At 56.0% G+C, this 12,539-nt stretch overlaps 1 protein-coding gene across 1 annotated transcript in view; it reads right to left on the bottom strand.

Moving 5' to 3' along the window:
* Positions 1 to 1,249: 1,249 nt before the first annotated feature.
* TNS4 (tensin 4) overlaps positions 1,250 to 12,539 on the bottom strand; it is a 17,582-nt gene continuing 6,292 nt past the window's right edge. Inside the window, exons 2-12 of the mRNA XM_024743973.1 lie at positions 11,931 to 12,333; positions 10,353 to 10,774; positions 8,752 to 8,838; positions 8,300 to 8,425; positions 7,119 to 7,211; positions 6,949 to 7,026; positions 5,526 to 5,597; positions 4,493 to 4,661; positions 3,623 to 3,691; positions 3,387 to 3,413; positions 1,250 to 2,918 (exon numbers count right to left, since the gene is read on the bottom strand). Coding sequence (XP_024599741.1) covers positions 2,795 to 2,918; positions 3,387 to 3,413; positions 3,623 to 3,691; positions 4,493 to 4,661; positions 5,526 to 5,597; positions 6,949 to 7,026; positions 7,119 to 7,211; positions 8,300 to 8,425; positions 8,752 to 8,838; positions 10,353 to 10,774; positions 11,931 to 12,333 — 1,670 coding nt within the window. The 3' untranslated portion in view covers positions 1,250 to 2,794. The remainder of the gene's footprint in view (positions 2,919 to 3,386; positions 3,414 to 3,622; positions 3,692 to 4,492; positions 4,662 to 5,525; positions 5,598 to 6,948; positions 7,027 to 7,118; positions 7,212 to 8,299; positions 8,426 to 8,751; positions 8,839 to 10,352; positions 10,775 to 11,930; positions 12,334 to 12,539) is intronic.

Below are 12,539 nucleotides of genomic sequence, written 5' to 3'. Positions count from 1 at the left end.
CAAGAGAAAGAAGGTTTTTCTGGAAAGGGGGAGAGGATGGGTTTGGGGGTGGGTGGGTGGAGAAGGTATGATGAGAAGAAGGGTGAGGAAGGAGAGAGACCCTGGGAGGGGGAGAGGAGGGAGGGATGGTGTACTTATGTGTAGAGAGAAGGATGAGAAAGGGATGTGGCAGGGTGGAAAGTCGGGAGACATGACATTGTGGGTACGGGGGAGAGAGGCTTAAGACCCAGGACTGCAAAGCCTGGAGAGGAAACCCCTTCCCAGCTCCTGCCTTGGTGGAGGTCCTTCTTCCCTTGCTGGGCTGGCAGCTCCGCCCATCAGCAAAAGTCAAGTCAAGTTCCTATGAAATCTTCCTAGAGGAAAGATGAGCTATGTAAATGCAGTAGAGGTCATTACCTCCCGTGGACTCTGTCCAGGGCCAGGGAGGGGGCTGGGCGGGGGGCTGAGAGGGGCCCCCTCTGGAACTGCAGTTGGGCAGTGGGAGGGGCGGCAGGGGCTTCTCAGTGGTGGTTCAAGGTCTCCTGGGAAGGTCTCTTCACTTCCTCCAGAGCAGCCCTTGCCACTGGGTCACACAGCTCAGTCTGCTCAGAAGCAGTACCTCTCCCCTTCCCAAGGCTCTGTAGGAAAGGGACATCGGTGCAGCCCCTTCTGAACCACTTGGCGAGGCTTTCCCTGGCCTGTCCACCTTGAATCCCTAATTGCAACGGGTCTGGAGAGGTCTGGGGGGGCATTACCCCAAGACTGGAGGCAGAACCAGGATGAATGATGGGGCCATTGCCCAGGTCTTCAGGACTGGGCTGGTAGCTCGGGGTTCATCTGGGTTCAAGGATTCTTCTGGACTTTTCTTGAGCTGCCTATGTTTCACCAGCCTCTCCTCTCCCTCAGGGAGCCCGAGTGAGACTCTGGAAGCTGGCAGGGCTGTCACACGTGCTCACCTCAGCCCTGGCACGCACAGGAGAGCCCGGGCCTCCTCTCTTCCTGGCTCAGTGGCAGGAAAGGGGTCGTGAAGAAGGAAAATGGGTGTGTCGGACACGTGGGGTACCCAGAATGATTTAAGCAACGGCTATGAAGTGGAGGTCAGTGGAGACTGTCCTGCCGTGCCAGGGGTGTGGGAGGGGTGTGGCACACGTGGTCTTCTCTCAGACACAGCTGCCACCTGCCCAGCCAGGTCCCCTTTTCTGTTCAGGTTTCCATCTCTGACGGGATAGCCCTGAATACCATAGGACCAACTCTTGTGCAAAAACAGACACTTTATTTTCCATGATGGGAGCTACAAGGCCCCCGTAGATATATGGGGGGGGGGGTGCTCTCTGCCAGCTCCCAGGCTGTCACCTTGAGAACGTGGGCACTGTGACCCTGAGAACCTTGTCTGGATTCCATAGTCTCCAGGGTGGGGCAGTGCCTGACCACAGGCCGGGGGGGGCTGGTCTCAGCCAGTCCCGCCAGCCCAGGGCCGCTTCAGTCCGGTTTGGTTTTCTGGGTTGAAATAATAACCCTTCAGGCCCAACTTTGGCCAAAGATAATGATTCTCTGGCAGGGCCCCCAGCTGGGCGGGGGCAGGCACTGGTCCCTCATGGAGCAAAAATGGGCTTCTTTTCTGAATCTTATCTTCTACTCTCATAGTTTGGTTTCCTTAGGACCCCAGGTCTGCTAGACAAACAATTCCAGATTCTTGGGGGTCTTAATGGGTTAGGGTTGAGGGGGGTGTGGGTGGGGCAGGAAAGACCACCCAGCTTCTCCAAGCCTCTTGGGGTGGCTGCCTGTTTGCATTCTTGACTCTCTGCTGCCCCCATGTGGTTACGAGGTCAGTTGCCGCCACAGTACTGTAGAGGGCTCTGTGTGTGTGTGTGTGTGTGTGTGTGTGTGTTGTTGGAGCACAGAGGACTCAGCAAGACTGGGGCTGAGGCAGAACCAGAGAGAGCCAGCTCCTGTGTCTGCTTGAGTGAGCAGAGGTCTCGCTGCCGCCACCCCCGGGTGTGAGCGCCACAAGTAACACCAGGGCAGTTGTGGGACAGTCGCTTATGAGAAATTGAAAGAAAAGATGGAGCTGATGCTCATTTGCAATGGAAGGGATTAGACATCAAGATCGTGAGGACAGCTGGGTCATCTCTGACCATGGGGGCAATTTACACTTGTTACCCTGCCTAGCAACCAGGGCCATGTTGGCTGAAGAATCCAGGGCAGGCGGATCTAGCTTTGCCTTGAGAATAGCAGCTCAATAAGCTGTCAGGGAAATGGGGTAAGGAACAGATATGGAGGGAAAGAGAGTCAGTCCATCCCTCCTTTGGTCCTCAGTGCTGGCAACCCATCTGCTCTCAGACCAGCCTTGGACCAGGGCCCAGGAGTCCTGACCCCGTACCTGCATTTGGCCTGAAGCAGGGGTCTCTAGCTCAGGCTACTGTGTCCGGAGTGTCCAGGAGGATGGAGTCAGGGGTCTTCAGAGGTTATTTTCGTGTGGGGGTCCTCAGATGTGGGTGTGCTTCAGAATCACAGGGAGCTTGTTAAGATGCCCACAGGCGTCTGAGAAGAACAGCTGATCCTGCTGTGGGCCTCCTTTAAGGTTAAAGAAACTGAGGCCCGGGTTGGGGGGGGTGGTCTGGATGAAGGTCACCGCTGAAGGTCATACTGAGTTCAAGGGTTTCAACTTGGTACCGTTCTCCTCCAGTCCAGGGGATTGGTCCATCAGGGTGGTAAGAGGCCTCTTGTTCAGGGTGGAGGGGGCGCCCTGAGCAAGCCCGCTGGGATGCCTGGGAAGACACCCAGGAAGCTCCCTCCCCTACAGCCTTCCTGGGTCCTACAGCAGAGCGCCCACCAGGCTGATGACCTGCGAGGCTGGCTGGACAGTATCATACTCAGCAAAGAGGTGGCACACATTCTCCTGTGACTCGGTCTGGCTCTTGGCCACAAACCCAAAGATCCTGATGGGAGAGGAGAGCCTGAGTGAGGGGTGGGACGCAGGGAGGTACCGCGCTGGGAGCAGCTTTCCTCCCTGCCCTTCCCCAGCCCAGCACCCCATTAGGACGGGAGCCTCCCCTGTCAGACCGAGAGATCCCTGAGTTTAAGATCTGGGTTTCCCTCCTTTGGAATGGGGGCGCCTGAGGACACAACCTGTGTATTCCCCATCGGAGTCGAAGCTTCCTGAGGGCGAAGGTGTGTCTTGACCATCAGCCTGAGGCATCCTTACAGACTAAAGCCTGCGCCTCCCACATAAGATATCAAACTGGTGGCTCCCTGAGGGCCGGGGCCTGTGCCCGTCCGCCATCAAACCCATGGGCTTTTAAGATCAGGGCGGGGCCTCCTTCCTTCCCTCACTCCCTCCCCATGTTGGGTCCAGACCTCCCCGAGGGAGACCTCTCATGGCGACTGAGTGGACAGGAAGGCCTTACCGGGAGGGCTTGCAGTATTTCTGCCACCTGTGGGAAAGGAACACGACAGTCCTGAGTACCAATTCTTTGCTCCATCTCACAGGAGTCTGGCTGAGCTTCGGGAGATAATGGCCAGTTTTGTCCCCACTCCCACCATGTCCCCCTCATTCTGTTGCTCCTGACCCCTTGAGGTTCACAGGCCCTGTCTGGGATCCGAATCCCAGGGTCTTTTTAGTGTGGCTCAGATTTGAACTTACTTCCGTTGCTTGGGGTCCATGCCACAGAAGCGGAGGGTGGCGAAGGGGTAATGGCGCCGGAAAAACACCCTGGGAAGAGGCCGGGAGAGAAGGGGAGCTGGTGAGAGCCCGTCCCAGTGTCCTGCCCCGCCTCCACCATCTCCAGTTCCCTGTCTTCCAAGAAGCTCTCAGTTTGACAACCCCTGACAGGCTGCCGTGACCTTTCCCACTGCTGGGCCCGGGGCACGTGTTTGCACTTCTCTCCTTTCATGAAGTGCGTCTCCCTTCTGTCCTATATGTTGGGGTTTTCTACCACCTGCACCACCCCCACTGCCTGTCATGTCATTTAATGAAGATAGGAATTACATCTGGTCATCTCTCTTTTTTTTTTTTTGGCTGTGCCGCACGGCTTGTGGGATCTTAGTTCCCCCACCAGGGATTGAACCGGGGCCCTCGGCAGTGTAAGTGCGGAGTCCCAACCACTGGACCACCAGGGAATTCCCAGCATCTGGTCATCTCTTATTCCTCCAGCCCAGGACCAGGATCATGCTAGACTGAATCCCTGAGCCTGGGAAGGAGTGACCTCATTGGTCAGCCAGAGTCTGGCCTACAGGAGATGTTCCATCAGTGGCTACAGATTTAATCAGTGCCCAATGACTATTGGTTGATTCCAAATCCATCAGTCATGATGAAGCGGGACTTTGGCAGGAGGTCATTGGACTCAGGCTCAGAGAAGGCAGAGAACTTGCCTAGAGCCACTCAGCACGTCACTGACCCTGCTGGGTCCAGGAGCCTGAACTCCATCTCCATTACTGCTCCACAGCAGTCTCAGCCATTCCCTCCAGCTTACCCTACCCAGCCCTCAGCCCCAGAGCAAGGGAAGCCCCTTACTTCCTCTGGATGTCAGTCAGGGTAATGCCCTGCTTGGTGACTTTGAAGTGGACCACGGTGGGTGTGGGGAGGACATCCCTCTCCAATGTGGTTGAGATGGCCTTTTGCACAGCCAGGGCTCCGCTCAGGGTCTCCACGCTCACGGAGCTCAGGTACAGGGCATGGCAACCTGGGTGGGTGCAGATACTGCATTGGAGCCCTGCCAGAATCCACTGGGGGGTGGAGGTCACCCAGGCCCTGGTTGGCCCTCTGCCCAGAGCCAGGGGATAGGAGTAACCTTCCTTTTTTGGAAATCTAGCAGGGCTCCTCTTTGAGCCACCGGACAGGTGAGCAGGGAGTGTATGGGCCACTGAAATTTGGGACCAACCCCAGGGGACTTTGGGGTCATCTGTTGTTTGCATTGCTCTGGCCCCTGGCCCTCCAGCAGGGGGCAAGGGAGGGGATGTTGCCCTGTATGTAGGGGCGTCCAGGCAAGCCTTCCTCTGTCCCATGGCTGGTGCTGCCTCCATCCCTCCCCATCCTCCCCCTGGGGCCCTGGTTCCTTGCTGAGAGAAGGAAGAGGAGACAGGAATGGGGAGGGGGCCATCGTGCTCAGGGCACAGAGTAGAAGCTGTCACTCAGACAAGTGCTGACCCGTGCCTGGCCCTTGGGCGCGAGGAGGAACGACCCTTCCCCTGTAGAAGACCCCAGGACCCGGACCTGACACTCCACAGAGATCCCACCCCCAGGGCAGGTCCTTCAGACCCAGCGAGAGCCCAGCACATCTGTGTGCCCCCTCAGCCCGCGTGTGCAGGAGGTGTAAGCCTCACTGTACCCCTGCTCTCCTGCCCCCCTTCCTCCTGGCCTGCGGCCTCTCGTCTCCTGGCTCACAGGGAGGGGTAGGAATGTGGCACCTTGTTAAAGACGAGGAAATAAAGCTGCAACGGGAAGCACGTGTGGACCTGCGCGTGCGAGTGTGCACAGGGCTGGGAGGTGCCCTGCGGGGGGTGGGTACAGCCAAGCCTGGAGCCTCCCCCTGCCCCATACCACTCACCCGCAGATTTCTTCAGGCAGGAGGCCCGGCCGTCTGCAGAGAGGTCTGAGGCCCCGTCTCCACCTCCCAATTCTGAGCCAAAGCAATGGAACAGGCCCCCAGGGGGCGGGGGTGCAGTCAGTGGACCCCCCTCCTAGGAACAGGCCTCCTTCAGCCCTTTGAACCTCTTCCACCTCCGCCCACACCTTCAGGAAGTGACTTGGCTGAGAAACCAGGTGTGATTCCTGTAATGAGGCAAACAGCCGCCTCGGGCTCCCCAAACGCCTCGCTGGCAAGCCTTTTGATCCCTCCCTCCTCCAGCCCTTGGACTGCGGCAGCGACCTGGCCTCAGAGGCCCCCGACTTCCTCATTCTTTGGGACCCCACCGGAAACCCAGGCGAAATGCAGAAAGCAGGGGGACTCTCGCCATCACCACACCAGGGGCTCCCCTGGCCCTGACTCCTCTCCCAGAACCCCCCTAGTGGCTCTCCTGCACACCCTGAGGTGTGGGCACGTCTGGGGGTGCGTTGGGCTGTAAGCTTCAGATGGGGCTTCCTGATCTGGGTGGAGGTCTGACTCTGTGCCTTTGGGCAAGTTACTTAATGCCTTGAACCTTCCTTTCCTCCCTTCCCTCCTTCCCTCCCTCCCTCCCTCTCTCTCTCTCTCTCTCTCTTTCTTTCTTTCTTTCCCAAATTTCACCCATTGATCATTTATTTGTTCTCATAATTCTCTTCCTTGATTTTCATGATACAGCCGTGTCCTTTGCTCTCTGTTAGTTCCCTGAACACTTTGGAACAAGACAGCAAGAGAGACTTCGGTTCAAATTCGAACCTTCCTTTTCTTAGCAGTGAAATGGGGATAACAGCAGTGCCTACTTCACAGGGTTGGAGTGAGCTGTGAATGAAGGAGAGGGTGCCCAGTAAGCGTTGGACCCAGAAGTAAAAACCAAACCTCACGGAACGGGCAGATTTATGCTCCTTTCATCCTCTTGAGGAAGGAGCTACTATTTCTTAAGATCTGCTCTGCGCCAGGCACTGTGCCAAGAGCCTTGCCTGAGCTCTCTCGCTGCATCCCCACACCAATCCTAGGAGATGTGATGGTGACTGTGCTCCTTTCATAGATGAGGAAATGGAGGCTCAGAGAGGTTGACCTTCTCAACACAGCCAGGAAGTGGAGATGTGGACGGACTCCAGAGCACGCACTTTTTTTCCTTTTCTCTTTTTTTGGTTGCGTGGGCCAGCTTGCAGGGTCTTCGTTCCCCGACCAGGGATTGAACCCGAGCCCTCAGCAGTGAAGGCGCCGAGTCCTAACCACTGGACCACCAGGGAATTCCCCCAGAGTGTGCATTTTTAACTATGACACTAAAATGATCCCTAAATAAGGTAAGAAGTGACCCGCAGGAACCTTTCTACTGAGAACAAACAGGTCTGGGGACCCAGCCCACCTTTCTTCGGGATGACGAGCTTGCAGGGCAGGGCCAGGGCCATGATGGAATGCTGGCACACGAAGGCAGAGAGGCTCCCTGCAAGGAAACAGGAGCCCAGCATAAGGACGCCTTCCCCAGGCCACCCGCCCACACCCCAGGGGCCTGGGGGCTGCAGGTCCTCAGCTCACCGAAGTAGGGCTCTTCATCGGCTCCTTTGAGATGCACCCCTTTGGCAGAAGACTCGATGAGGAAGTGGCGGATGAGGTCGCTGCTATCCTCGCCTGGACAGAGAAAGCATGTGGATGGGAGTGCAACTCATTTCCTGACCCGCCTCCTCGGGGCCCATCCGGAGGTTAACTTGTCCATCCCTCTGCCTCTGGGTGGGACAGCGGGTAGGAATCTTATCCTCAAGGCCTCCCACGAAGGAGGTGCCCACACCTTTGCTCAAAGGCATCTGTGTCTAGTAATTCTTTTTTCAGGAGACCTTTCTTTTGGTTTCAACAGCCATCAGGGATGGCTGCCGGCGCTGTTTAGATCAAATCACAGCTCTCTGGCCTGGTTTCCCTCTCTCCCTACCCACCCCCTCCCAGGTACTATTATTCTCCACCAGATGGTCCCTGCTGGCGCCAGGCTGGCCCTGGGAGGGGGGACCACACCCCTGCCTCCTCACCAGCCTGCAGCTTCCTGCTTTCTTTGGGCTCATTGGCAAGGCTTCCTTGATAACTAACACTGCCCAGAGGTCACTTTCTTATTTAAACAGAGAGGCGTGGTGTAGAGAATGTGGATACGGGGTTTTTAATCCTCTCGCTCTATCACTTGCTTGCTCTGGGGGGTCATTAACTCCCTCTGGGAGTGTCTGTTACCTCACCCATTTGTTGTGGGAGAGCTACAGTCCTGGGCCTTAGGTGAGGGGCTGTGACCCAGGTACCTTGTAATGTAATGATCTGTTTCTATCTCTCTCCCCAGTGAGGTCTCCCTGGTGCCTTGCACAGTGCCTGGGGCAGGGTGGATGCCCCATCGATGTGTGTTGCATGCGGGGTTAAGCTAGCACACATGTTATTACTACATTAGGTTCCCTCACAAGAAATCCGGTCTGGACAGAGGTGGGCACCTAGAAGAGAGCAGCCTGGAGTGGGGTTGGGACCATCCTCCTCTTCCCACCATGAGGGTAGAGCAGGGAATCTGGGGACTCGGGGAGCCTCAGTGCTGGGGGGCAGCGGGGAGGGGGCTGAGGTAGGCCCTCCTCCCAGGAGTCATTATGGGACTGGCCCAAGGCCACCCCACAAGCCTGGGGCAGAGCCGGGACCGGAACCCACCACACCCAGTTGCCTCCTAGAGGTCTTGAGTGAGGACAGAGACAGGTGCCTACCTGTTCGGTTCTGGGCAGGTGCAGGGGCCTCCTGCACCTTCAGGGCAAGACCGAAGGAGCCTCGGTATGAAGAACTGTCCCTCACGATGAAAGCCCCCGGCTCTTCCTTCCTCAGCAGCTCGATGGCTGAAACAATCCTTGGGTCAGAGACAGTCACCACCGAACCCGGACACCCTCTGTGCCTCAGCCCCATTGGGTCTTCATAGAGCAGATGGTACAGAATCGCCTTTGGTTCCCAGGAAGTCCTTTCTATTGTCTAACCTCCACCATTCCTGCTGCAGTCATTATTTCCTCAGGTCATGGGGTTCACAGGACACCCCCCTTCCCTGGACCTGCCATTTGCAGTTCCCTCCTCTACATGGACCCAGGGCCCCATCTGCCCCATGTGGGATGCCAGGACCTGGACCTGATTCCTGGGTCACTCATCCCCTAAAACAGGGCTTCCCTCTTACCTTGCTCTCGGGTGATGCTTGGCTTAAACCAGTATTTAGATGTGTCCATCACAAACTTCATGGTGGGCTGCATGTCCCTGGCAGGACCTGGAGACAGACAGAGGAGGGGGACCCTGTAGACTGGAGAGAGGGGAGCTGAGAGACCCGACCCCCTCCTCCACCCAGCAGTGCCATTCAACCCACCCTCCCCTACCCCTACTCCATTGGATCTCCAGATGCCTAAAGGGGCAAAATCCCTTTAGGCTAAGTAAATGTGCTCTTTGAGATGCTAAAATGCCCATTTTCCTGGGTCCCTAAGGTAGAGAGCAGTGGTTCTCAGTTTCGGCATCTTGAAAAGGTGTGTCACGGCCAGCTGAGAGTAACTCATTATAAAAAATGTACTGAAATCTGCAAATGATTTGTCCTAGGAACAGATCAGAGCAGCTTCAAAGGCATACTCGTCACCTAATTTTCTCTTGCATGCACTGACACGGCTTCCTGGGTGGGAGCGATCAGCGGGGTACAGTGAACATTTCACACCCCCCAGGAGTACCTTGACGTCTGTGGCCCAGCGAGGACTGAGAGGCCTGGGAGCCTCGTGGCTCAGCCACGAGGGAGCCGTGGGCTCTGCTCCTGGGAGAGAAACACCCTGGGGGAGCTGAGGCTTAGCCTCTGTGTTTACTGCTTTGGGCCTTTTGTTCTTTTTGGACGCCTGAAGTCACAGACTACGGGAAGGAGGGTGTTTGCTGTTTTGTGGTTTTTAGCTGTCTGAACTGGAATGCATTGTCTCCGTTACCCTGTCCACCCCCTGGCTGTGTTCGTCATCCACCAATGTCAGAGTTAGGACTGACTCTCCCTCTCCCTCTCTTGGGTTAGTCATCGAGCCTGCGGCTTCCATATCCTGAGGGTCTCCTGGCGCTGTCTTCTCTCCTCCACCCTCTGCCCTGCCCTGGACCACTTTGTGATGAAAACCCAAACAGAACCAAAGAAAAACTGCTCTCCCTGCCGAGCCAGGCCCTGCAATCCATCTGCCACGCAGCTGCCAGAGTGATCGGTTGAACGTGTGTCTCTGACCCCATCGCTCTCCTGTCTGAGAGTCTCTGATGGTCCCCTATTGCCTAAAGGGTAAAGTGTACTCTTTTGCTTGGCGTTCAAGATCTTTCCCAATCTGGGCCCAAGTTACTCCCGATGACCTCATCCCGCACCCAACATTCCAGTCATTTCCTAAAACATGCCACGTGCTTCCATACCTTCGTGACCATGGCCTGGATGTTCCCTCTGCTGGGACTGCCCTTCCTCTCCTGCTCTGGGCATCGACTTCTGATCCACTTTCCAGCCTTTTCAGTTCCCAGATGAAAAGTCTCACTCCTTCCTCTGTAGCCCCGTAAGACTTAGAACATCTCTTTACCTCTGTGTTTATCCTACCCTACAGTGATCCTTTGTTTTTTTTCTCTCTTTCTAGACTGTGTCCCTACAATGTGGCACAGTGCTAGGCACACAGTAGGTACTTAATCAGTGTGTTGGTTGACCTGCTCTTGCAGAAGCAAATGCATTGGTGCTTTGTCTATTCCCCATTAGCCAAACCTCATAAAGTGTGAGGTACTGATCGGTTTACAACTTACCCTCTGGGGATGTGGTGAGAGGGGCATCTGGCAGGGTCTGGCTGTGGCTCCTGGTGGCTGGACAGGGGTTGCTGGAAGAAGTAGCCCCAGGGCAGACAAAGTCCTGGCGTCCTGGGGTCCTCTGGGATGGGGGAGATCCTGGTTCTGGGCAGCTGTTGATCAGCACGATGGGTATGTCCACCATGGAGTTGGTGATGGATGGGGGACAGCTGCTGGCATGTTCCTTGGCCAGTGGTGAGGAATGGGTTGCTCTGGGCTGGCCAGTGCTTGGGGGGGGGTTGCTGGGGACCTGGAGGTCACTGGTTCTCGTATACAAGGACACTGGGCCAAGGCTGTGGAGGCTGGAGGAAGAGCTGGTTGGGCTTTCCAAGGATCTCGAAGATGACTGATGGCTGGAGATGCTGGAGCGGAAGAGGGACTGGCTGTGCCATGGGGAGAGCACCAGACAGGCAGAGTTTTAGCGGGTAGGGCTGGACACTTAGGGGCCAGAGCTAGACTCTGGAATTTAGTGATCTAGGTACCCATGGCTTTGGTCAGAGTAGTGCATACTCCAACCGCCCACCCCATAGCCCTGAGCAAAGGGTATGCCCACTTGATCCCCAAGGGATGCTGAAGGATACAGGAGTGTACCTGCATTGCAGGGTCTGTGGTCAATTAAAGTAGCCAGTGGGCTGGCCCCCTGCAGGTCACATGGGCTTAGGCTGGACTCTCTTCCCTCCGCCTTCCCAGCTAGGCAGGTCCAACTGAGTTGTCACACCAGCCCCCCCAGCACTCCCAAGAGTCCTGCACACAGGCTGGACCGGAGCTGGACCATGTCCATGGCCCATGCAGACGGAATTCCCCAGCTGGAGGAAGAGAAGGAGGCCAGCTCTGCATCCAGCCAGGCTTATCCCTGAGCTCAGAGGCCTGTGCCAGCGGGCATGGCTGTGGAATCCCAGTCTCCTTGCCAGGGACTGCCTTGGCACAGTGGCTTTCGAGTTGGTATGGGGGACAGAGGTCCTGGGGTTTGCTCTTCCTGGGCAGGATGGGTATGCGTGTGGCTCTGCTCTGAGGCCTGCAGAGAACTGGGCTGTGGGGCGATTGTAAATAATGCCCAGGCAGCTTTGTCTCCTTCCTGCTAGATTTTGCCAGGAACAAAGACGAAGGAGGTTTTTCTTTCCTGGATGGTTCATTCCAGACCCCCTGATTCTGTTTACATCCTGTGTTTGGGGTTTTTTAAATTAAAAAAAAAAAAAATCCTTCCTACAGATGGGCTGTAGGAAGGCTGGAAAGGATACAGGTGGGCCTCATTAATGCAGTGTGGTTCTTTCCCTGAGAGGTAGGTAGAAGTCAAGATTTTTGTACATTGAATCATATTCTAAATGCTTGAGGAAAGCTTGAGAACCAAATGGCTGTGATGGCATAAAAGAGAACATTCACTTTTATTTTTGGTACATGCCCAGATTTTGCTCAGAAAGAGTAGGGTGTCCCTCTGTGATTTTAGGATGCGTGTGTGTGTGTGTGTGTGTGTGTGTGTGTGTGTGTGTGTGTGTGTGAGTTGTGGAGGCAACGTCAGAAGCTGCAGTGGGAGTGACCTACCTTCCAAACACGTAACTGACATCAGATGCTGGGCTGGCTGACAGCATGGAGACCCTGCCCCCCAGCCCCTTCTCCAAGGCTGGGGAAGCCACCAGTGGGGAGCGCAAGCCATGGCGGCCTGAGGCCTTGTTTCCCATTCCAGGGATGGTGATGCTGGGAGAGGGTGGGGGATGAGAGGAGGGGGCCACCGCGGGGGGAGAGGGGCGCTGGTGCCCCCTGCCCTGGCTCCCGGAGAAGATGAGACTCTCACTGTTGCTCCGAGTCTCTCGGGGGATGTCTCTGGAAAGGGGAAGGCCGCCATGGCCAGGGGAGCCGAAGGGTGGGGTGACAGATGGGCTGGAGCAGCTCTGGGGGCCGTCGTGGCACCTTGATCTGGTCGAGGTCACCTCGATGTACTTTATATCTTTGGGGAGAGAAACAGAGCATTGGTGAAACCAGGGAGACTGGACTCGCAGAACAAGGATGCTGGAAGTGTCCTCAAGACCATCTGGTCTCCCCTTTCTTTATACATACATACATATATACATATATATATATACACACACACACACACACACACATATATACACACATATATATACGTATGCGTGTGTGTATATATATATATAT

Source organism: Neophocaena asiaeorientalis, unplaced genomic scaffold, assembly GCF_003031525.2.
Source record: "Neophocaena asiaeorientalis asiaeorientalis breed wild unplaced genomic scaffold, Neophocaena_asiaeorientalis_V1.1 scaffold1, whole genome shotgun sequence".
NCBI classification, from domain to species: Eukaryota; Metazoa; Chordata; class Mammalia; order Artiodactyla; family Phocoenidae; genus Neophocaena; species Neophocaena asiaeorientalis.
The sequence above is the reverse complement of the archived record's forward strand: the minus strand, read 5'-3'. Positions and strand labels throughout refer to the sequence as shown.